The sequence below is a fragment of the Schistocerca serialis genome, chromosome 6, assembly GCF_023864345.2.
Source record: "Schistocerca serialis cubense isolate TAMUIC-IGC-003099 chromosome 6, iqSchSeri2.2, whole genome shotgun sequence".
Taxonomy (NCBI): Eukaryota; Metazoa; Arthropoda; class Insecta; order Orthoptera; family Acrididae; genus Schistocerca; species Schistocerca serialis.
In genome coordinates, this window is record NC_064643.1 from 212,939,312 (window position 1) to 212,964,695 (window position 25,384).

The 25,384-nt window shown below is 39.8% G+C and overlaps 1 protein-coding gene across 3 annotated transcripts in view; it reads left to right on the plus strand.

The window, feature by feature from the left end:
- The window catches only part of LOC126484632 (uncharacterized), a 224,612-nt gene that overhangs the window by 142,100 nt on the left and 57,128 nt on the right, over positions 1–25,384 (plus strand). For all 3 annotated transcript variants that reach the window (XM_050108222.1, XM_050108221.1, XM_050108223.1), the window contains one exon: positions 3,154–3,437. In XM_050108222.1, the coding sequence (XP_049964179.1) occupies positions 3,154–3,437 (284 nt within the window). The remainder of the gene's footprint in view (positions 1–3,153; positions 3,438–25,384) is intronic.

Below are 25,384 nucleotides of genomic sequence, written 5' to 3' on the forward strand. Positions count from 1 at the left end.
TCTTTCCTTTGTACATTTATTTGGTTTAGAGTGAGGAATTGCCTTCATGATCAGGAGGCAATTTATAATATTTTTCACAGTTAAATTATTGTAAGTAACCGTATATACAAGTACATTATCTATTAAAGTGCTAGAACTGGCTGTTACTCTAGTTGCAGTGTCCACCATTGGTACTAATTTGTAACAGTACATCAGGTGTTCGAAGTCCATTTTATTTCTATTTTCTGTTAAGAAGTCCACATTGAAGTCACCCACAATAATGATTGATTTAGTTTTCCTGCGTAGGTGGGACAGAAGTAATTTTTTTTGTCTCAGAAATACATTCAGATTTCCAACAGGTGCCCTGTAAATAGCCAGTACAATAACTGTTGCACTCTCTGCTGTTAACTCAATGCCACACACCTCAAAATGCTGTTCATCACAGTATTTGCTTAAATCTAGAGATTTGTACACTACAATGTTCTTTACAAATATTACAACTCCACCTTTTGTCATAATACATCTACAGTAATGTGAGCTAAACTAAAGTTCTCAATTTGTAGCCTGTGGATTCACTCATAACATGATGTTCTGAGAAACACAGTTTATCAGGCTCACTTTCACACTCGTCTTTTAAATTTATTAGTAACTGGTCTATTTTATTCTTGAGACTACATATATTTTGGTGGAATAAAGAAAAAGTTTGAGTTTTGCTCACCCCTGCATTTTCATGATGTTTGTTAGGAGTGGCTTTTTCCAGTGCACTAGTTGATGGTATTGCTTGAGGTGAACACATGAGAGAGATGTTTCACACTATTTGGAATCCTTTTCTCTCGTGTTATTCACCATAAAAAATGCTGAGTTTGCTTTCTGTTGCTTGTAGGATGGGCAACAGTTTCTGCTGCATGTGTCGATGTTTCAGCTGTTGGTCCTGCCACTTATGATTCTGCTGCTTTTGATGATGCTGCTTCTTCTGCTGCAGAGACTGGTCCCATGCCGGGACATGGAATTTTGCTGTTCACTCTCTCTCTTTTCACGATGATTTCATTTATCATTTTACACACAAAGTTTTTTCCTTTGTAATTTAGAGGCATTCCATGTTTGGTATGCTGACATCTGTCCAATTTGCTATATCTGATAGAACAATTCTGTGTTTTTTGTGTGGACTAGAACTGACCCAGTAAAACTCTTTCATAACTCTGAAGTGGTGAAAAAGCTGATGACTTGCAGAAAAAATTTATGTTTTTCATACTAACAAATTCCCTTTTCACTAGATGTGAATAACTTTTCAAATGGTTTGAAAGAAAATGAAATATACACTTTTCTTGAGACTGGAGATAGACAGAGACCTCCTCCCAAGTCTAAAGAAAAATTCAGTATCTTAACTAAATTTCGTTTGCAGCAACATACGATGTAATAATATACACCAAATGCAGAATTATGTTGTTGTTGTGGTCTTCAGTCCTGAGACTGGTTTGATGCAGCTCTCCATGCTACTCTATCCTGTGCAAGCTTTTTCATCTCCCATTACCTACTGCAGCCTACATCCTTCTGAATCTGCTTAGTGTATTCATCTCTTGGTCTCCCTCTACGATTTTTACCCTCCACGCTGCCCTCCAATACTAAATTGGTGATCCCTTGATGCCTCAGAACATGTCCTACCAACCGATCCCTTCTTCTAGTCAAGCTGTGCCACAAGCTCCTCTTCTCCCCAATTCTATTCAATACCTCCTCATTAGTTATGTGATCTACCCATCTAATCTTCAGCATTCTTCTATTGCACCACATTTCGAAAGCTTCTATTCTCATCTTGCCTAAACTATTTATCGTCCATGTTTCACTTCCATACATGGCTACACTCCATACAAATACTTTAAGAAACGACTTCCTGACATTTAAATCTATACTCGATGTTAACAAATTTTTCTTCTTCAGAAACGCTTTCCTTGCCATTGCCAGTCTACATTTTATATCCTCTCTACTTCGACCACCATCAGTTATTTTGCTCCCAAATAGCAAAACTCCTTTACTACTTTAAGTGTCTCATTTCCTAATCTAATTCCCTCAGCATCACCCGACTTAATTCGACTACATTCTTAGTGTCACCTATTTTTTATTGCTGTGTTTTCATACAGGGTGTTTATAAATGAACATCGGGGTTTTAACGCTTTATAATATTTATTACATTAAACTTACAGTTATAAATGATATGTCAAATGAAAGAGCAACTCAAACAGTTGTGTTTGGCACCAGTGCGCATGTGCAGCGCGCAATGTTTCCACACCATGAATTAAGAAACCGGATTGAAACAGCTGTTGCTACCATCACTGAAGACACACTTATCAAAGTTTGGGAAGAACTCGGCTATAGACTTTATGTGTGCCGTGTGACAGATGTTGCTCACATTGAACACTTACAATGTTCTTGGTAAAATTGTTTGAGTTGCTCTTTCATTTGACATATCATTTATAACCATAAGTTTAATATAATAAATATTATAAGGTGTTAAAACCCCGATATTCATTTATAAACACCCTGTATTTGTTATATGTATAGGAAATATCACAAAAACTGTGACCATTAATGATATGATGGGCATTTCACCATGAAGCTGACATATATGGCTACAAGTAATGTAGAAATCAAGTTTTTTTTTTACTGAATATATTCTGTAAAATCATTTGAGAAAGATTGCAAGGCATGTGGCTTGATTCTGCCTATGCAGCACCTCACCAAGCCTGGCCTGTTCTGGGTGATGTCTCACTGAGCCTTCTGTTTAGGTGTTGGTGATTCTGTGCACTTCCTGCCACTTCCTCCTAGCTGTCAGCCATAGTACCTTCCAAACCTCCTTCCCCTCTCCACATCTCCTTTCTTCTGTCATTCACTCCACTCTCAGTACAGTCACTCACCCCACTGAGCTGCAAAGACAGTATGAGGTAAACTGCTGGTACAATAGCTATGTAGTTTTATTTGTGTGTATTTTCTGTTACTAGTTGGCCCTAAGGGAGGACATTGTCCGAAAGATTAGCTGCATTTGCAGTCCTGTATATGTGCATATCAACCACTCAACACCTCCGCTATATGATGAGTTGTTATGTTTACTGATTCTGTTATTGAGTTATTGTTCATTTGGAAACTTTCTCATGGAATTTTTGTTTTACCTTTTCTTAACAGATATTATAGTGAAACTGATTTAACATATCAAGTGATATGCCCATGGGTTGGCCATCTGGTACCATGTGAAGCATTTTCTGAAACATTGAAGGTCACAATTCCAGATGAGGTCAAGCATATCAGAAATTTATTATCCATGCACAACAATTCTCTTGAGATTAATACTCCTCTGGTAGTGCAAGACCCATATGAAATGAACCGAAATGTTACAGAGAGGGTGAAAGATAAAGATTTTACTTTCTTCAGACTCTGTTGTGGAGAAGCAGTTAAAATCTTAAGGGAAGGTAAGTTCCACCAGTTTTATTGGATTTTTTAATATGGAACCTTCAGCATGTGCCTCCTTTTGCTATTAGATCATTTTACATTTTTATACTCCACGTATTTCACCATAATTAGAACAAAAATGGGATACTGGAAACAATTTTGTTGGATATAATGAATATGGCATGCCACACCCAAGGGAAGAAAAATTCACGTGTTTTCTTCTTTAATCAGTGTTAAAATGTTGGCTGAACCACCATTCACAGTGCAAAGGCCCAAAAATTGATGCGCTTCAAAGGATTTCAGTGTATTTTCTGCCAATTTTGATGTTTCCTGCTAGTGTTGATAATATTTTTTTGCAAATTTTGGTGTTATTTCTTGCCAGTTTTGGCATTAGTTTCTGACAGTTTATTTTTTAAGTACTGTATGTTCTTTATTGTTGTCTTATTTCATTGTTTTTCAGTGGCACAATTAAAATGAAAATAACTGCATTAATTTCTTTTTATTTATTGACATCACACATCACATTTATTTACATTTAAAAAAGAAATCAATTATATTAGACATATTAAATCTAATCAATCAAAGAAAAAAATAGCTTTGCTACCTTGTTTGTTGTTGTCTTCAGTCTGAAGACTGGTTTAATGCAGCTCTCCACACTGCTCTATCTTGTGCAAGCCTCTTCATCTCTGAATAACTACTGCAACGCACACCAGCTTGAACCTACTTATTGTACTCGTCTCTTGCCTCCCTTTGCAAAGTTTACCCTCCACACTTCCCTCTAGCAGTAGACTGACAATTCCTTGATGTCTCAGAATGTGTCCTATCAAGCAATCCCTTCTTTTTGTCGAGTTATGCCACAAATTTCGTTTCTTCCCAATTACTTTCAGTACCTCCTATAGAGCTCTACTCTAGCACAACATTTCAAAAGCTTCTGTTCCCTTCTTATCTGAACAGTTTATTGTCAGTGTTTCACTCCAGACAAATGGCTTCAGAAAAGACTTACTAACACTGACATTTATATTCACTGTTAACAGATTTTCCTTCTTCAGAAACACCTTTTTTGCCATTGCCATTCTTAACTTTATATCCTTTCTACTTTGGCCTTCATCAGTTATTTCACTGCCCAAATAACAAAACTCATGTGCTACTTTTAGTGTTTCATTTCCTAATTCCTTCAGCATCACCTGATTTAATTTGACTACATTCCATTATCCTTCTTTTGCTTGTGTTAGTGTCCGTCTTATATCTTTGTTTCAAGACATTGTCCATTCTGTTCAACATTCCTTCTACAAACTTGTCTTTGTTTTGCTTTATTGCTTGCTCAATGAACATATTGAATAACATAGATGATAGGCTGCAAGTCAGTCTCACTCCCTTTTGAACATCTGCTTCCCTTTCATGCTCTTTGACTCCTTTAACTGCTGTCTGGTTTCTGTATAAGTTGTACATAACCTTTTGCTTCCTGTATTTTATCTCTGCTACATTCAGAATTTCAAAGAGTGTATTCCAGTCAACATTGTCAAAAGCTTTCTGTAAGTCAACATTGTCAAAAGCTTCCTGTAAGTCTACAAAAGCTGTAAACATAGATTTGCCTTTCTTTAGTCTCTCTGCTAAGGGAAGTTGTGGTATTGCCTCGCGTGTTGCAACATTTCTCCAGAATCCAAAATGCTCTTCCCCAAGGTCTGCTTCTACAAATTTTTCCAGTTTTCTGTAAATAATTCATGTCAGTATTTTCCAACCAGGCCTCATTAAACTTATAGAACAATAGAAAGTCCGAGATGAAATTACAGCAATGTGAAAGGGATAGATTGCTATTCGCCACATAGAGGAGGCATTGAGTCTCAGACAGACACAATGAAAAACTGCTGCTGAACTATTAGTTTTTGGACAAAGAAAGTCCTCCTTCAGAAACAGAATTAATCAGTAGTATTCTCACTTGTCAGTACTTGCCTTCTTTGGAATTGGAATTATTATATACTTTATGAAGACGGAGGGTATTTTAGCTGTCTCATACACCTTGCACACCTGGTGGAATAATTTGGTCATGACTGGTTCTGCCAAGGATGTCAGTAGTTCTGAAGTAATGATCTGTCAAATAATTCTTGCAGTATCCTATCTCCAAACTCATTTTCATCTACTTTCTCTTCCCTTTCTATAACTTCACTTTTATAGCCCTTCTATATATTCCTTCCAACTTTCAGCTTTCCATGTTTTCCTTTATACTGGTTTCTCATTTGATCTCTTGATTTTCATACAGGTGTCTCCTTTTCTCCAAAGGCCTCTTTAATTTCCCTGTTGGCAGTATCTTGTTATATAAGCTTCTAAAGACTTAACATTTGCCCTGTAGCCATTTCTGCTTAGCCTTTTGCACTTTCTTTCAGGCTCATTTTTAGATTTTTTTATTACTTTTAACCTGCTTCATTTTTATGTTTTCTCTCCTCGTCAGTTAAATTTAATAGCTTCTCTGATAGCCAGGGATTTTTACTAGACCTTGTCTTCTTACCTATTTGATCCTCTGCTGCCTTCACTATTTCATCTCTCAAAGCTATCCATTTGTCTTCTACTGTATTCCTTTCCCCTGTTTCAATCAATCATTGCCTAATGCTCCTTTTGAGACACTCAACAACCTCAGGTTCTTTCATCATATTCAGGTTCTGTCCCCCTGATTTCCTTAGTTCTTAAGTTTTAACCTACAGTTCATAACCAGTAAATCATGGTTGGAATTCACATCTGCCCCTGGAAATCTGTGTGAAATCTTCCAGTGTATCCAGGTCCCTTTCACATATACCACTGTCTTTTGTGAGTTTCAAACCAGGTGTTAGCAATTAATAAATTATGCTCTGTGCAAAATTCTACCAGCTGGCTTCCTCTGTGATTCCTTTCACCCGGCCCGTATTCTCCTGCTATTTTTCTTACTCCTTTTCCTACAACCAAATTCCAGTCACTTATCACAATTAAATTTTTCTGTCCCTTAACGATCCGAATAATTTAAACAATGAAATTTCAGGTAGAAAAACTGATAACTTATCATCAGGCCCTGAAATGAAGGACATCCTATGTGAGATCCTTCCCACCCCTCCTAAAATGATGTTCTGTCACCCCCTCAACCTCCACAACATCCTAGTCCATTCTTATGCCACTCCGAAACCCAGCCCCTTGTGTCGAAGATCATATCCCTGCGGAAGACCACCATGGTGAACAACCTCCACCAAACTGTGGCCAAGAGCAACATAGACCGCCCTGTGGCACAACATGCAGCTGAACATAAATAAAATGCTGGATTTCAGTGGCTGCTTCACTACTGGAGCCATCTGGATTCTCCCCTCCACCACCAGATTTTCTGAACTGCGCAGATGGCAGTTATTTTTGTAACACATTCTCCACTCCTGCCTCAATATATGGTAACTTACTGTCTCCACACCCTCCACTCAGCAGTTTCTACCCTGTCTGTCCTGTATCATATTGTTCCCATTCTCATCTCTCAACCTGTTTATTTGCTGCCCTCTGCCAACACTCCGCCCTTCTGTGTCCATACCTCTCCTTTTTCGCCCCCCCCCCCCCCCCCCCCGGACACACACACACACACACACACACACACACACACACACACACAAACCTGTACTATCCCTTCCCGTTGCCCACCCCTTCCAGATTGCTGCTCCCATTCCACATGATAGTTGCATTGCATTCTGGCCCATACTATTGAAGTTGGCGGTCGTGTGCATGAGATGTGCTTGCTTGTGTGTATGAATGGTTCGTGTTTCTCTTTTACTGATGAAGGCTGTGGCTGAAAGCATTGTGTAAGTGTCTTTTAATTGCATCTGTCTGCAAATTAATAACTATCTGAATAATTTCTTTTGTCTGATAATACATTCTTTCAATCTCTCCATCATCTGTGGAACAAGTTGGCGTATAAACTTGTACTACTGTTTTGGGTGTTGGCTTTATGTCTACCTTAGCTACAATAATGTATTCATTGTGCTGTTCATAATAGCTTAACCACATTCCTGCTTTCTTGTTCATTATTAGTTCTACTACTGCATTATACCTCTATAAGATTTTGTTTTTAAAACCCTGTACACACCTGACCAGAAGTCCTGGTTCATCCTGCCAACGAACTTCATTAAACTGCTCTATATCTTACTTGCACTTATCTGTTTCCCTTTTTAAATTTTCTGAGCTACCAGTGCTACTAAGGGATCTAACATTTCACACTTTGATCTGTAGAAGGCCAGTTGTGTTTTGCCTGATAACATAACTTCAAAGTTCTCTTCTGAGACATTATGCTGCTGATCCATCATAGTGTGAAAACAGCCATCTGGAGTCTAAATTAGAACATGGAATACAAACTCCCTTCAGCACATCACCGGACATTTGTATGTGTCCACATATCCTGCAGATATGGAAAAGTGCTTTTCCACTAATTTATAAAGGGATTTGTATCCCTTCAGAGTACCTTACATGGCTTAGATTTCGTATTCGGTATACACATTACAGATTATCTTCCTGATTTAATCACCAAAGATTCAGTTGCCCACAATAATGAAGCGGTCCTCACTTTTAGCTTGGACTGTATGTAATATTTTTATCTGACAGCATAACATTATTGGGGAATTGTGGTGTTGGCAACTTACGCTGCTACTAGAATAGAGATTGTTGGAATTAGGGTATTGTCATTTGATGTCACAGCCAGAGCCTTACACAATTTCAATATTCATTAAAACTATCAGTTACCAATATTAATAAATTTCTGCCCTCATATTTATGACATTTTTACACAGGAACAGGGAAAAATGCCAAATTTTGCTACAAAAATACCAATTTTGGGTTATGTGACAGTATGTCAGCAGATGGCACATACTTGAAAAGGTAAAAAGATCTGTATGCACAGCTTTAGACATATTATGAATTCATAACACCGATAATAATAATAAAAATAACATTCCGTACAAAAATTACCTCATTTTGAAATTTTAATAAATGGCAAGAGAAAAAGAAGATGACAGCCATGGCCTCTAAGTAAAAACCGTTGTTGCATCCCCTTGGAATTACCCGAGAAAATAGTGGTTAACACATGTCAGATTTCTTGGATCAGCTCAGCAATCGCGTACTGATTTTACATGAGCAACTTCCATACTTCTCAACGCATTTACTGACTATTTAGTCACTTAGCAGTTAGCATGTCAATGACACAGTATGTCAGCATAAGAGACTCCAGTTTATTGAATTGAGACATACACTAGCATGGGAAATCAACATTATGATGGATGTAATGGTTTGTTTTTGGCTTTAAAAAGTATTCTTGCCCCAATATATTATTTCATATCATATCAAAGAATGATAGTATGTGATGTTAATAAGTTTCAGAAAATCAGTGATGTACATAAGTACAGCTAACTCTCATATTTACGTTGTGCAAACTTTATGGATTATTACATTGATCTCCACCTAAAGTTAAAAATAGTTCATTGCTATTCATTTTTATGCGAAGTAAATGAATTTGATGCTTTTAATGTTCTTTTACTAGTTAGCTCTCATTCCTTTGAAAAAATATGAATTAATTTTATGATAGAGGGTAATTTTGCAGTGTTGATTATTTTTTTATTGTTACAGATAAATTCTGTTAACACTGGGTATGCCATGTTTTCTTCTTGTAGCAGACATTATTTTTACATAAATGTTGTTTCTTGTTCTTAGACAACCTATCTTCTCTTCTTTCTCAGTAATTTTTGTGTTCGAAGCTAAATTTGGGCAGGTAAAAAAGAAATCAAGTACAAACATTTACTTATCTTCATGGGTGCAAAAGATACAATCTAAATTTCCTTGATCAAATTTATTTTGTTTACACTTTGGTTTAAATCAACTTTAAGGTGCCACATAAAGCTGTTAACAGCGTGGATAACTTTTGCTATATGTGCAGTGAAGAGACGTGTGCTTCTCAGAAACGTGAATTGACTCCATTAATACAGACAGCAGATTACCATTACTTCCACTGTACAGTAGATGAGGATAAATCGTAGGCCCCAAATATTTGTTGTAATTCATTTGCAGTAAATTTCTGTTGCTGGTTAAGTAAAACAGTAAAGTCAGTGTCATTCATGGTTGCCATGACATGCCAAGGTCCTTCAAATAATGTTAGTGATTGTTATTTTTACACGGTGCTTTCTCTTAAATGTGGGATGTCAAGAAAGGAAAAGCAAACCATCACATACCCGACTTTGACATCAGTTAGATGACCAGTACCACATGGAGAAGGTCTGCTCTTTCCTATCCCTCTGGAACATTATGTCCTAGATTCTGATGAAGACATCAAAGGTGAATGCAAACAACAGCCTGAGTCTTTACAGCTAGATCCAGATTACACACCAGAATGAATCTCACACAGTAGGCCACACAAAGTTTCTCAAGAAGAACTTACATCCAGCAAGGAAGTAACCTTCCATTTATCTGGAAAGGTCAGCTGCCACATTGTGAGAGTTTGGGCACTGAAAACCCTCATGAAATTATGCCACATCAACGAGGTTCGCTAAAGGTTAATGTTTTCTGTGCAGTGTCTCAGATGAAGTTGCATGGGCCATTTTTCTTGTGTGAGAAGGCTGTTATGGGTACTTCATACCTTGATATGATGCAGTAGTGGTTGTTTCCACAACTGACTGCCGATTTCATTTTCCAGCAAGACAGGGAATCCCCTCATTAGAGCATCCATGTCCGTTGCTACCTAAAGGACAAGCTTCCATATCGCTGGATTGGACATAGTGGTGAAAATGAAGTAACTCTGTTCCCTTGCACAGCACCCTCCTCAGCCAAGTTGCCTGGCATAATGCCTGTGATTTCTTTTGGGGGTACGTTAAGGACCATGTTTACATACCTCCACTGCCAAGAAAACTGTAAGAGCTCAGAGATTGCATCATTGTTACTGCAGTAACCATTGTCAGGATGGTGCTAATATGAGATATAGAATGAACTTTGCTGCTGCTTGGACATGTATTGTTTGACAGGGGCACTCATAGAACATTTGTAGAGTGCAAAATGCAAACCCGGTGATTTTACAGTTCTAATCATATATTAGTCATATTTATACAAGTAGTGCTTTGGAAAATTTATACAAAGAGTGCTTTGGAAAATATTGAGCTTTGTAAATGAGTGAATCATTTTATGTCAGCACAACAGACAGGGCTGTTTCATCTATAACGCATTTGCCTGCTACAGACTCATGACATTAGTTTGAATACAAACACAATGCAATGCTGCACTCACACACCAAATAGCTTGAAGGTAAAATGGGAATGGTCCAATCTGACTTGTTAAAATTTATCCAATTTTTTTCACACGCAAAGAGGACACTAAAATGAATTTACTCTTTCTGCTGCCAAAGCACTGCTTATCTGCTTATGACAGCCGTTGTTTTGCCTAGGCTGTAAATCAGCAAATGACCAGAAACAACCATAATAAGAGCATAGCATGACATAGCACAAAAATACAGAGTACACACACAGGAATTTTAAGTATCTAAACTGTATCAAAAATGCCAAATACCATTAATTTCTCCCAAGAGCACTGGGACAGCTCAGAGAGCACACCATTGCTGCTGCAGTGACCATTCATATCAGCAGCTAAAGGAAACAAACTGGCTAAGTGTGAGTAAGACACTTACACTGAGGGTTCCATACAAACTTAATTACGTATGTATACAGTTCATTCATCCTGGGAATCGAAAATCTCAATGACTTTTGCCTGTTATTGACATCGATACTGGCAAGAATTCCAAGACCGTATGAAAATATCTGACTAGTATTTGGTCTTTAAATATGTCTGCTTGTGTCTGTATGTGTGGATGGATATGTGCGTGTGTGCGAGTGTGTACCTGTCCTTTTTCCCCCCTAAGGTAAGTCTTTCCGCTCCCGGGATTGGAATGACTCCTTACCCTCTCCCTTAAAACCCACTTCCTTTCGTCTTCCCCTCTCCTTCCCTCTTTCCTGATGAGGCAACAGTTTGTTGCGAAAGCTTGAATTTTGTGTGTATGTTTGTGTTTGTTTGTGTGTCTATCGACCTGCCAGCGCTTTCGTTCGGTAAGTCACCTCATCTTTGATTTTATATATGACTAGTATTTTACCCATATTCAGCCACTGTATTTGTGTTTATCGTAATAAATAGCAACCAGATCCAGAAAAGAAATTTTATTTCCTTAAGGAAATAAAGTTTCTTTTGGGGAACTGGTTGCTGATTATTTCAATAAATTCTTCAGACTAGCCTGGACATACAAAAAGAAGCAAGCAGGGGATTTCAGTTTATATTAGAGAGGGAGAAGATTTAAGAAAACATTTTTATTTACTTGCTAAAACATGACTACAATCTACATTTTATATTTGCATGCAGTAATGTTCGTCTATTACGCTTTCGATGGATGATGATGATGCAATGTATGTTCAAATGGCCAAAGATATTTTTATGTGATGTAATTAATATTTAAGAAGTTTCACATTTTTTACTTTATTTGTACTGTGAAATCTTACTCCTTGCCGAATTTTATGATTTTAGGTGAACAGGAAATACCCTATAGGTTTTATAGATTGCAAGTATCTAAGTATGTGACACAAATGACCAAAACTTTTGATTGCATTGACTTAGAAGCTTTAATTTTTCTATGCCACCAAGGCACCATACAACCTAGTATACAACATAAATCTGAACTTGATATGCGTAACTGTCCCAGACAAAAAGGGTCTTAACAGACAGATGGACAAACAGACAGGCGGATAAAATAAAAAAAAATAAGACAAAAAACAATTTTTTTGTGTTATATAATTACTAAATAACATTTTTCAGATTTTTTTCGTTTGCTTCTTGACAAATTTCGTGATTCTAGGTCAACGGGAAGCACCCCATAAATTTGATGAGTGGGTTATCGAGTATCAAATTATATGATATTTGACTATCTTTTGATTGAACGACTTAGAAGCTTAAAATTTTTACGTCTTCAAGGGACCCTAGACCTTAATATGTGACATAAATTTGAACTTGATATATCCACTCATTCCTGAGAATAATGGTTCTTAACAGTCAGACAGACAAACAGACGGACAACAGCAAAGCGATCATATAAGAGTTCTGTTTTTACTGAAGGCATGGAGCCGCAAATGGTGATGTCACGCTACAGATGACTTCCAGCAATCAGGGTTTTAATATAATGAAAAAAACTATTTCTTACACATACACCATCTAATCACAATTCCTGTAGCAGAGTTCTTAAAACAATTTTTTAATATTGCACATTTTAGTAACAATAGAACAGTCCCTTGTTTACTACCTGTTGTTGTCACAAAAATGCAAAGTGTCTACTGAATGATGAAAACAAACATTTTCCTTGCACAAGGCCCACCTAAGAAAAGGAAAGGTAATGTATTCAGGAACTTCACGGTAGTTGCTAGTTTTATGTGGACAGGTTTTGGATTGAGGACATAGGCTATATACTTGTTAAAACTGACAATGAGATACAAAATGCTATACTGTGAAAAATGTCTGATATTGTTTTATTTCATGTAATTGGATCCAACAACAATAGCAAGGCATTGAAACCAGTAGGTAAATTGTTTCTCTCATCTTGTTTCCCCAGACAAATAATTTTAAACAAGAATTGGATACACACCAATATGTGCTGTTTTGTTTTCTTTCTTGCAGTCACTTTCCATTTTGGAAATTGTTAGGGAATTCAATGTTGCGAGATCCACAGTGTCGAGAGGTATGCTGATAATAATGTCATGTAGAGGAAGGTGTAAGCAGATGAATGACGAACACTGACTTCACTTAACACATACAGGAGTGCGGAGCAAATTGCCTCTGGCCAGAACACAAATTGTATATGTACAGCTAAAGAACATTCCAGTACAATGATTTTTCCCATTTCTGGATACTCCTAGAAAGTACTCTAACCGTATATAGAAATTAAAATTTTTCAGTTCAGGTGAGTTTTGAACTCACGACCCTCCATGCAACAATCTAGTACCATAACCACCACACTACGGTGACTGCGCTACTTGGCTTCTTCTGCGACATTGCTCCCTTCTTAAGAGAACAGCGTCTTGGTGTTACTTCCTCCTAGTCCGGGAACGAGTCATCGGTCCTGCATACTCCGACTCCCGATGCCTGGCGGTGATCTTCTTAGAACTTCCCCTTGTTGCTGGTTCTTCATTACCTTTCTGCTTGTTGCCTGTTGCTGGAGCTTAGAATTTACTCTGGGTTGCAGGATCCTTATAGGGCTTCATTCGAAGGACGTGGACCATATCTCTGATCTTTTGTCACCTTGTGTCGGGGTCGAAATCTTCAACTTCGTAAGTAACATCAGACAACTGTCTTACAACCTTATAAGGTCCAAAGTAGTGCCTGAGGAGGCTATCAGAGAGACCAACCTTGCAAACAGGAGTGAAGATCCAGACGAGGTCACCAGGCTGGTAAACAACAGGGCAGTGGCTCGTGTCATACCTTCGGCTATTGTTTTCTTGAGCCTGCAGCGTGCAGAGTAGAGCCAACTGCTGAGCCTCCTCAGTTGTGGTTAACACCTGGCCGATGTAGTCGTCGTCCACGTCATCAGGATATAACAGAAACACAGTGTCCATCATCATCGTCGCCTCACGCCCATGCACCAGGAAAAATGGCGTAAATCCTGTGGTGTCTTGTTGGGTGGTATTGTAGGCAAACGTCACGAAAGGTAGCAGCTCATCCCAGTTGCTCTGCTCAACATTGATGAACATTGATAGCGTGTCAGCCAAGTTCTTATTAAGGCATTCAGTAAGCCCATTAGTTTGCGAATGCTAGGCAGTCGTCATATGATGAATAATGTTGCAGCGATGGCACAAGATTTGATTGAAATATTTTCCCTCGATCCGTAATTAACGACCTTGGGGCATTGTGTTTTAATACAATGTCTTCCACAATGAATGTGTCTACCTCAAATGCTTCGGCTCTTTTCACGGCTTTTGTAATGGCATAGCATGTCAGATAATCAGTGAAAACAATAATCCATCTATTGCAACTAGCAGACGTTGGAAATCATTCGAGGAGGTCAATTCCAACATGCTGGATAGGCGTTTCGGCTGGTGGAATTGGTATGAGTTGGCCAGGTGGTTTCTGAGGACCTGCCTTTCTTCTCTGGCACTCTCAACAGTGCGACACATAGTCACGGACACTCCTAAATAAACCTGGCTAGAAAAATCTCTTGCAGATCCTATCGAATGTCTTAGTAAATCCTAAATGTGCAGCCTCATGTTTGTCATGAAATTTCCGTAGAACATCTAAGCGCATTTGTTTAGGAATCACTGGTAGCCACCTCTTTCGTCTTGTGTCAAGTTTTTCTTGCAAAGTAATCCATCAACTACCTTAAATTGTCATTTCACATCCTCTGACCAATTTAAGGCAAGCATAATTTGAGATATCTTGGTGTCCTTCTGCTTAGCAGAGAGATCCTGGAGTGCAGCGAAACTATCACTATCTTCATCGAAGTCTTCGTGATCTTGCACAGGGCTTCTTGAAAGACAGTCGTCATCTTTGTGTTTTCTTCCACTTTTGTACACTATGGTAATGTCATACTCTTGAAGACGTAGTGCCCACCTGGCAAGTTGCCCTGTTGGATCCTTAAGACCTGTCAACCGACAAAGTGAATGATGGTCTGTAACAATTGTGAATGGCCTTCCATAGAGATACTGTCGAAATTTGCACATGGCCAAGATCACAGCAAGACATTCTCTTTCTGTAGTTGAGTAGTTTCTCTTGGCTTTTGTAAGTGTCGTAAAAGCATAGGCTATAACCTTCTCTTTTCCATCCGAAATATGCACCAGAACAGCACCGATCCCATACCCACTGGCATCTGTGTGTAGTTCTGTAGGTGCTCTCTGATCATACAGACCAAGTACAAGGTCAGTCATCAGAGCTTTTCGCAGCACATCGAAGGAATCTTGTTGATCACAGGCCCAGATAAATTTAGCATCGACTTTTAGCAACTCTTGGAGTGGCCTGGCTTTGATACAAAAGTCTTTGATAAAATGACGGTAATAAGAACACAATCTGAGGAAGCTTCTCACATCTCTAATACTTCTAGGAATAGGAAATTCCGTTATAGCTCTCACCTTTTCTGGATCTGGCCATACACCTTTGTTTGACAAAAGGTGCCCAAGTATTTTGATTTCTTTTGCTCCAAAGAGACACTACTAGCCCAGATAAATTTAGCATCGACTTTTAGCAACTCTTGGAGTGGCCTGGCTTTGATACAAAAGTCTTTGATAAATAGACGGTAATAAGAACACAATCTGAGGAAGCTTCTCGCATCTCTAATACTTCTAGGAATAGGAAATTCCGTTATAGCTCTCACCTTTTCTGGATCTGGCCGCACACCTTCGTTTGACAAAAGGTGCCCAAGTATTTTGATTTCTTTTGCTCCAAAGAGACACTTTCTTGGATTAAGTTACAGTCCAGCTTGTTAGAGACACTTAAGAACAGCCCTCAGTCTTTTTATGTGTTCATCAAATGTCTCTGAGAAGACTGTAATGTCATCTAAATAACAAAGACACATCTTCCACTTCAGGTGCCTTTGAAGATTGTCCATCATTCATTCAAAAGTTGCTGGTCCATTACACAAATCAAACAGCATTACCTTAAACTCATACGGGCCCTTGGGGGGTGATGAATGCAGTTTTCTCACTATCAGGCTCATCTGCTTTAATTTGCCAGTATCCTGAGGACATGTCCGTGGTTGAGAAATACTTAGCCCCCTTCAGACAATCTAGTGTATCGTCAATTCGTGGAAGAGGGTAAATGTCCTTTTTAGTTACCTTATTAAGCTTCCTGTAATCAACACAAAAGCGCCAATTGCCATGCTTCTTTCTGACGAGAACCACTGGTGACGACCATGGGCTCTGCGAAGGCTGAATGATGTCATTATTTATCATTTTCTCTACCTAGTCGTGAATTATTTAATGTTCCATTGCTGACACACTGTACGCTCTCTGGCTTATTGGTTGATGGTCTCCAGTGCTAATCTGGAGCTTCACCATCGATTTGTCTAATTTGATCTTCACCTGTGGATTGAAGCATTCAGAGAACTCTTGAAGAATGGCAAGTAGCTTCTTCTGTTGTTCTGTAGTGAGATCTGGTGATAGTCGAGCTAGAAGATCTTGAATCATAGTGGTAGCACTAATTTCACCCACAGGCTCTGCATGGGAGGTTTCTATGACGCTCAGCTGTTCTGCAATTAACGGCTCAGCATTTGCTGTGCACATGCGTCTTGGAAGCATCTGCGGTTCTAGGCGACAGTTAACTATCCACAATTCACCAAATCCATTCTTAAACAAGACAACAGAGGCCCAAATGACCAAGTTATTCTTCAGTGGTATGCTTCTCTTTTATTCCGCTACAACATCCATGGGCTGATGCATGACAGCTACCTGTCTAGTGCTGACTCCAGGAATGATCACTTCATCCAGCACACATAGTCTCTGCACACTCGTATGCACATCTTCCTGTCCACAGTATCTCATCTCATCTAGCATAATTTTCGAGCGACCACAATCTATAATTCCTTGAGAAGCTTTCAAAAAGTCCCATCCGGGAATGATTTCATGGCTACACTCTTGTAAGACGATGAATTCTAAGGGCTGTGTATGGCCACTTATACCCACACGAATGACACATCTTCTTGTAGGTTTTACATATTTCCCATTAGCCACCTTCAGCAGCGACGTTTTGCGGTTGACGAATATGGTTTTCTGCAACTGGTAATAGTTGTTGTTGTGGTCTTCAGTCCTGAGACTGGTTTGTTCCAGCTCTCCATGCTACTCTATCCTGTGCAAGCTTCTTCATCTCCCAGTACTTACTGCAACTTACATCCTTCTGAATCTACTTAGTGTATTCATCTCTTGGTCTCCCTCTACGATTTTTACCTTCCACGCTGCCCTCCAATGCCAAATTTGTGATCCCTTGATGCCTCAAAACATGTCCTACCAACCGGTCCCTTCTTTTTGTCAAGTTGTGCCACAAACTCCTCTCCTCCCCAACCCTATTCAGTGCCTCCTCATTAGTTATGTGATCTACCCATCTAATCTTCAGCATTCTTCTGTAGCACCACATTACGAAAGCTTCTATTCTCTTCTTGTCCAAACTATTTATCGTCCATGTTTCACTTCCATACATGGCCACACTCCACACAAATACTTTCAGAAACGACTTCCTGACACTTAAATCTATACTCAATGTTAACAAATTCCTCTTCTTCAGAAACGCTTTCCTTGCCATTGCCAGTCTACATTTTATATCCTCTCTACTTCGACCATCATCAGTTATTTTGCTCCCCAAATAGCAAAACTCCTTTACTACTTTAAGTGTCTCATTTCCTAATCTAATTCCCTCAGCATCACCCGATTTAATTTGACTACATTCCATATTCCTCGTTTTGCTTTTGTGGATGTTCATCTTATATCCTCCTTTCAAGACACTGTCCATTCCGTTCAACTGCTCTTCCACGTCCTTTGCTGTCTCTGACAGAATTACAATGTCATCGGCGAACCTCAAAGTCTTTATTTCTTCTCCATGATTTTTAATACCTACTCCAAATTTTTCTTTTGTTTCCTTTACTGCTTGCTCAATATACAGATTGAATAACATCGGGGAGAGGCTACAACCCTGTCTCACTCCCTTCCCAACCACTGCTTCCCTTTCATGCCCCTCGACTCTTATAACTGCCATCTGGTTTCTGTACAAATTGTAAATAGCTTTTCGCTCCCTGTATTTTACCCCTGCCACCTTTAGAATTTGAAAGAGAGTATTCCAGTTAACATTGTCAAAAGCTTTCTCTAAGTCTACAAATGCTAGAAACGTAGGTTTGCCTTTTCTTAATCTTTCTTCTAAGATAAGTCGTAAGGTTAGTATTGCCTCACGTGTTCCAACATTTCTACGGAATCCAAACTGATCTTCGCGAGGTCGGCTTCTACCAGTTTTTCCATTCGTCTGTAAAGAATTCGCGTTAGTATTTTGCAGCTGTGACTTACTAGACCGATAGTTCGGTAATTTTCACATCTGTCAACACCAGCTTTCTTTGGGATTGGAATTTTTATATTCTTCTTGAAGTCTGAGGGTATTTCGCCTGTCTCATACATCTTGCTCACCAGATGGTAGAGTTTTGTCAGGACTGGCTCTCCCAAGGCCATCAGTAGTTCTACTGGAATGTTGTCTACTCTCAGGGCCTTGTTTCGACTCAGGTCTTTCAGTGCTCTGTCAAACTCTTCACGCACAATCTTATCTCCCATTTTGTCTTCATCTATATCCTCTTCCATTTCCATAATATTGTTCTCAAGTACATCGCCCTTGCATAAACCCTTTATATACTCCTTCCACCTTTCTGCTTTCCCTTCTTTGCTTAGAACTGGGTTTCCATCTGAGCTCTTGATATTCATACAAGTGGTTCTCTTTTCTCCAGAGGTCTCTTTAATTTTCCTGTAGGCAGTATCTATCTTACCCCTAGTGAGATAAGCCTCTACATCCTTACATCTGTCCTCTAGCCATCCCTGCTTAGCCATTTTGCACTTCCTGTCGATCTCATTTTTGAGACGTTTGTATTCCTTTTTGCCTGCTTCATTTACTGCATTTTTATATTTTCTCCTTTCATCAATTAAATTCAATATCTCTTCTGTTACCCAAGGATTTCTATTAGCCCTCGTCTTTTTACCTACTTGATCATCTGCTGCCTTCACTACTTCATCCCTCACAGCTACCCATTCTTCTTCTACTGTATTTCTTTCCCCCATCCTTGTCAATTGTTCCCTTATGCTCTCCCTGAAACTCTCTACCACCTCTGGTTTAGTCAGTTTATCCAGGTCCCATCTCCTTAAATTAGCACCTTTTTGTAGTTTCTTCAGTTTTAATCTACAGTTCATAACCAATAGATTGTGGTCAGAGTCCACATCTGCCCCTGGAAATGTCTTACAATTTAAAACCTGGTTCCTAAATCTCTGTCTTACCATTATATAATCTATCTGATACCTTTTAGTATCTCCAGGATTCTTCCAGGTATACAACCTTCTTTTATAATTCTTGAACCAAGTGTTAGCTATGATTAAGTTATGCTCTGTGCAAAATTCTACAAGGCTGCTTCCTCTCTCATTCCTTCCCCCCAATCCATATTCACCTACTATGTTTCCTTCTCTCCCTTTTCCTACTGACGAATTCCAGTCACCCATGACTATTAAATTTTCGTCTCCATTCACTACCTGAAAAATTTCTTTTATCTCGTCATACATTTCATCTATTTCTTCATCATCTGCAGAGCTAGTTGGCATATAAACTTGTACTACTGTAGTAGGCATGGGCTTTGTGTCTATCTTGGCCACAATAGTGCGTTCACTATGCTGTTTGTAGTAGCTTACCCGCACTCCTATTTTTTTATTCATTATTAAACCTATTCCTGCATTACCCCTATTTGATTTTGTATTTATAACCCTGTATTCACCTGACCAAAAGTCTTGTTCCTCCTGCCACCGAACTTCACTAATTCCCACTATATCTAACTTTAACCTATCCATTTCCCTTTTTAAATTTTCTAACCTACCTTCCCGATTAAGGGATCTGACATTCCACGCTCCGATCCGTAGAACGTCAGTTTTCTTTTTCCTGATAACGACGTCCTCTTGAGTAGTCCCCGCCCGGAGATCCGAATGGGGGACTATTTTACCTCCGGAATATTTTACCCAAGAGGACGCCATCATCATTTAATCATACAGTAAAGCTGCATGCCCTCGGGAAAAATTACGGCCATAGTTTCCCCTTGCTTTCAGCCGTTCGCAGTACCGTCACAGCAAGGCCATTTTGGTTAATGTTACAAGGCCAGATCAGTCAATCATCCAGACTGTTGCCCCTGCAACTACTGAAAAGGCTGCTGCCCCTCTTCAGGAACCACACGTTTGTCTGGCCTCTCAACAGATACCCCTCCGTTGTGGTTGCACCAACGGTACGGCCATCTGTATCGCTGAGGCGCGCAAGCCTCCCCACCAACGGCAAGGTCCATGGTTCATGGGGGTGGGGGGGGGGGGGGGGGGCGGCTGCTAACAGTACTTCTTCAAAATGACTGAATATGATGCTCCAGAGTCCACAAGAGCTTGGGCTGGTCAGCCATCCATGGGGATATCGACATAGTTCACTATCATTTTTGTAGTGATCAGCAGTGGAGGATTTTTCTCTTCGGCGGCCTCACCTCCAAGGAAGGTTTTCCAAGTTGCGGCAGCTAGGTGATCGGCTGGAGCTTCTAAACGGTGATGGAAACCTTGATCGAGGTTTTGGGGAGCGTGCTCTCTTTTGGCTAGCTAGCGATGATGATGACCTACATCATCCTGCACCCACATCTTCTTGTTCATCTTCGTCATCCCAGAGTTGGCGTCGGCTAAGATCGGTCTGCTGTCTTCTGGCACGGGCGTCATCAAATATCCGCCGCCTTTCTCGACAATAGTGCACCACATGTCCTGGTCATCCGCAGTGGAAATGTACTGCTTGGTTATCCTAGGTCCTCCAGACATCAGTCTTCCTTGCTGCCCAAACAGGTTCCTCATGCGGCATTGTAGGAATGTAACTTTGCCTGGGTCTCAACTTGTTTATCATTTTAAAGGGTAATGAAGGATGAGAGATTGGGTTCAGTGTCTGTTCTACTTTCTTATGACCTCTTGAAGCATCTCTGTTTTTTGCTTGTCGTGCAATCCAAGTGTCTTCTGAACTTCCTCTCTCACTATCTGATGAAGAACACTTGTGAAATCAGTTTCTTCCTCCATCACAGACGTTGATATGATGTTTGGAAGCCGTTCAAACTTCTTGCGTGAAATTCTTTTCTTGATGCCTTGTCTCAATATACTGGAACCATTTTGTGGTGTCACCGCCAGACACCACACTTGCTAGGTGGTAGCTTTAAATCGGCCGCGGTCCATTAGTACATGTCGGACCCGCGTGTCGCCACTGTGAGATCGCAGACTGAGCGCCACCACAAGGCAGGTCTCGAGATACGGACAAGCACTCGCCCAGTTGTACGGACGACTTTGCTAGCGACTACACTGACGAAGCCTCGCTCCTTTGCCGAGCCGATAGTTAGAATAGCCTTCAGCTAAGTCCATGGCTACGACCTAGCAAGGCGCCATTAGTAACATTGCATGTATCTATGGAGTCTCACTTATATTGTCAATAGCGATGTACCAAGGATGGATTAAAGTTAAGTATTACAGAAGCTACGTACTTTTCTTTATAGCTTTCATTACGTATCCTGTTACAGACTGATCTCTTGCCTGCTAAACGCGTGCCTTTCGGCTACTTCCGTGGCGTGGCTGTCTTGCTACGCCACAACACATTTTATGAAGTCGTCTACTGTTGAAACCTCCTTTAGGAGTAGGGCTTGATACATGTCCTCAGCAACACTCTTCAGGAGATGTGCAACCTTATTTTCCTCCCTCATTTGAGAATCCACTATTTTATGTAGCTCCAAGACGTCTTGAATGTAGGATGCTGTAGTTTCTCTTGGACGCTGTGCCCTGCACTTGCACTTCTGTCGTTGTGTGTCGCCGAAATACTTGCATCTGGAATACTTCCCAGCTTGTGAGCTTCTCCTCTTTGTTCTCATACTATTGCTTGGAAGTGCCTTCCAAGTAGAAAAATACGTTAGCCAAACACACAGTGTCATCCCATTTTTTAAATTTGGCTCTATATTCATATACCTTCAGCCACTTGTTTGTATCTTGGCCATCGTCACCAGAGAACCCGGAAGGATGTCTCATGTGGTGGCACACAGTTGCTGTCACCGTGACGTCCTCCTCTTCTTCTGAATCCGACAGATTGTGATCTGTTGAATATGGCTCGAACTCGGGTTTCTCGCCACGTAAATGGTGGCTCTGGCGTGGTCTGATGGGAGCCATTTTGTCGTCGATAACGTGCGGTATCACAAGTTCCAATACCCAGCGTCTCCGCCAGAATAATGTCACGTAGAGGAAGGTGTAAGTAGATGAATGAGAAACACAAACTTCACTTAACAAAGGTTTATTCAGCACTTGCACATACAATAGCGCGGAGCGAAATGGCTCGGGCCACAACACATACGGTATATGCACAGCTACAGAACAATCCAGTTCAGTGATTCTTCCCATTTGTGGATACTTCTAGAAAGTACTCGAACAGTATATAGAAATTAAAATTTTTCAGTTCTGGTGAGTTTTGAACTCACGACCCTCCATGCAACAATCTAGTATCATAACCACTACACTACGGCAACTGCATTACTTGGCTTCTTCTGCAACAATACCAAATTCAAGTGTATATTAGGAAAGTTTTAGTTATGGCTTATTGTGTTATGATTAGAATATTACTACATGAGAATCATCTGAAAATTTGTTCGCACATTAAAACAGTGTGAAATAATGTAATTGAAGCTACTGCTCTCACATTCCAGCTGCTTGAGAGGTCTCTCTCACAAACCATTTACCAATGATGCCAACCAGTTTATCCATTCAGTTTAAGTGATGCAAGGTTTTGTTTGTTGTTGTTATTGTGGTCTTTAGCCCTGAGACTGGTTTGATACAGCTCTCCATGCTACTCTATCCTGTGCGAGCTTCTTCATCTCTCAGTACCTACTGCAGCCTACATCCTTCTGAATCTGCTTAGTGTATTCATCTCTTGGTCTCCCTCTACGATTTTTACCCTCCACGCTGCCCTCCAGTACTAAATTGGTGATCCCTTGATGCCTCAGAACATGTCCTACCAACAGATCCCTTCTTCTGGTCAAGTTGTGCCACAAACTCCTCTTCTCCCCAATTCTGTTCAATACCTCCTCATTAGTTATGTGATCTACCTATCTTATCTTCAGCATTCTCCTGTAGCACCACATTTCGAAAGCTTCTATTCGCTTCTTGTCTAAACTATTTATCGTCCATGTTTCACTTCCATACATGGCTACACTCCATACAAATACTTTCAGAAACGACTTCCTGACACTTAAATCTATACTCGATGTTAACAAATTTCTCTTCTTCACAAACGTTTTCCTTGACATTGCCATTCTACATTTTATATCCCCTCTACTTTGACAATCATCAGTTATTTTGCTTCCCAAATAGCAAAACTCCTTTACTGCTTTAAGTGTCTCATGTCCTAATCTAACTCCCTCAGCATCATCCGTGTTAACTCGACTGCATTCCATTATCCTCGTTTTGCTTTTGTTGATGTTTGTCTTATTACCCTCCTTTCAAGACACTGTCCATCCCGTTCAACTGCTCTTCCAAGTCCTTTGCTGTCTCTGACAGAGTTATAATGTCATCGGCAAACCTCAAAGTTTTTATTTCTTCTCCATGGATTTTAATACCTACTCCGAACTTTTCTTTTGTTTCCTTTACTGCTTGCTCAATAAACAGATTGAATAGCATCGGGGAGAGGCTACAACCCTGTCTCACTCCCTTCCCAACCACTGCTTCCCTTTCATGTCCCTTGACTCTTATAACTGCCATCTGCTTTCTGTACAAATTGTAAATAGCCCATTGTTCCCTGTATTTTACCCCTGCCACCTAGCATTTGTAGACTTAGAGAAAGCTTTTGACAATGTTGACTGGAATACTCTCTTTCAAATTCTAAAGGTGGCAGGGGTAAAATACAGGGAGCGAAAGGCTATTTACAATTTGTACAGAAACCAGATGGCAGTTATAAGAGTCGAGGGGCATGAAAGGGAAGCAGTGGTTGGGAAGGGAGTAAGACAGGGTTGTAGCCTCTCCCCGATGTTGTTCAATCTGTATATTGAGCAAGCAGTAAAGGAAGCAAACGAAAAATTCGGAGTAGGTATTAAAATTCATGGAGAAGAAATAAAAACTTTGAGGTTCGCCGATGACATTGTAATTCTGTCAGAGACAGCAAAGGACTTGGAAGAGCAGTTGAATGGAATGGACAGTGTCTTGAAAGGAGGATATAAGATGAACATCAACAAAAGCAAAACAAGGATAATGGAATGTAGTCTAATTAAGTCGGGTGATGCTGAGGGAATTAGATTAGGAAATGAGGCACTTATAGTAGTAAAGGAGTTTTGCTATTTGGGGAGTAAAATAACTGATGATGGTCGAAGTAGAGAGGATATAAAATGTAGGATGGCAATGGCAAGGAAAGCGTTTCTGAAGAAGAGAAATTTGTTAACATCCAGTATTGATTTAAGTGTCAGGAAGTCATTTCTGAAAGTATTCGTATGGAGTGTAGCCATGTATGGAAGTGAAACATGGACGATAAATAGTTTGGACAAGAAGAGAATAGAAGCTTTCGAAATGTGGTGCTACAGAAGAATGCTGAAGATTACATGGGTACATCACATAACTAATGAGGAAGTATTGAATAGGATTGGGGAGAAGAGAAGTTTGTGGCACAACTTGACCAGAAGAAGGGATCAGTTGGTAGGACATGTTCTGAGGCATCAAGGGATCACCAATTTAGTATTGGAGGGCAGCGTGGAGGGTAAAAATCGTAGAGGGAGACCAAGAGATGAATACACTAAGCAGATTCAGAAGGATGTAGGTTGCAGTAAGTACTGGGAGATGAAAAAGCTTGCACAGGATAGAGTAGCATGGAGAGCTGCATCAAACCAGTCTCAGGACTGAAGACCACAACAACAACAACCTTTAGAATTTGAAAGAGAGTATTCCAGTCAACATTGTCAAAAGCTTTCTCTAAATCTACAAATGCTAGAAATGTAGGTTATCCTTTCCTTAATCTATTTTCTAAGGTAAGTCGTAGGGTCAGTATTGCCTCACGTGTTCCAATATTTCTACGTAATCCAAACTGATCTCCCCCGAGGTCGGCTTCTACCAGCTTATCTATTCGTCTGTAAAGAATTCACGTTAGTATTTTGCAGCTGTGACTTTTTAAACTGATAGTTCGGTGATTTTCACATCTGTTGACACCTGCTTTCTTTAGGATTGGAATTTTTATA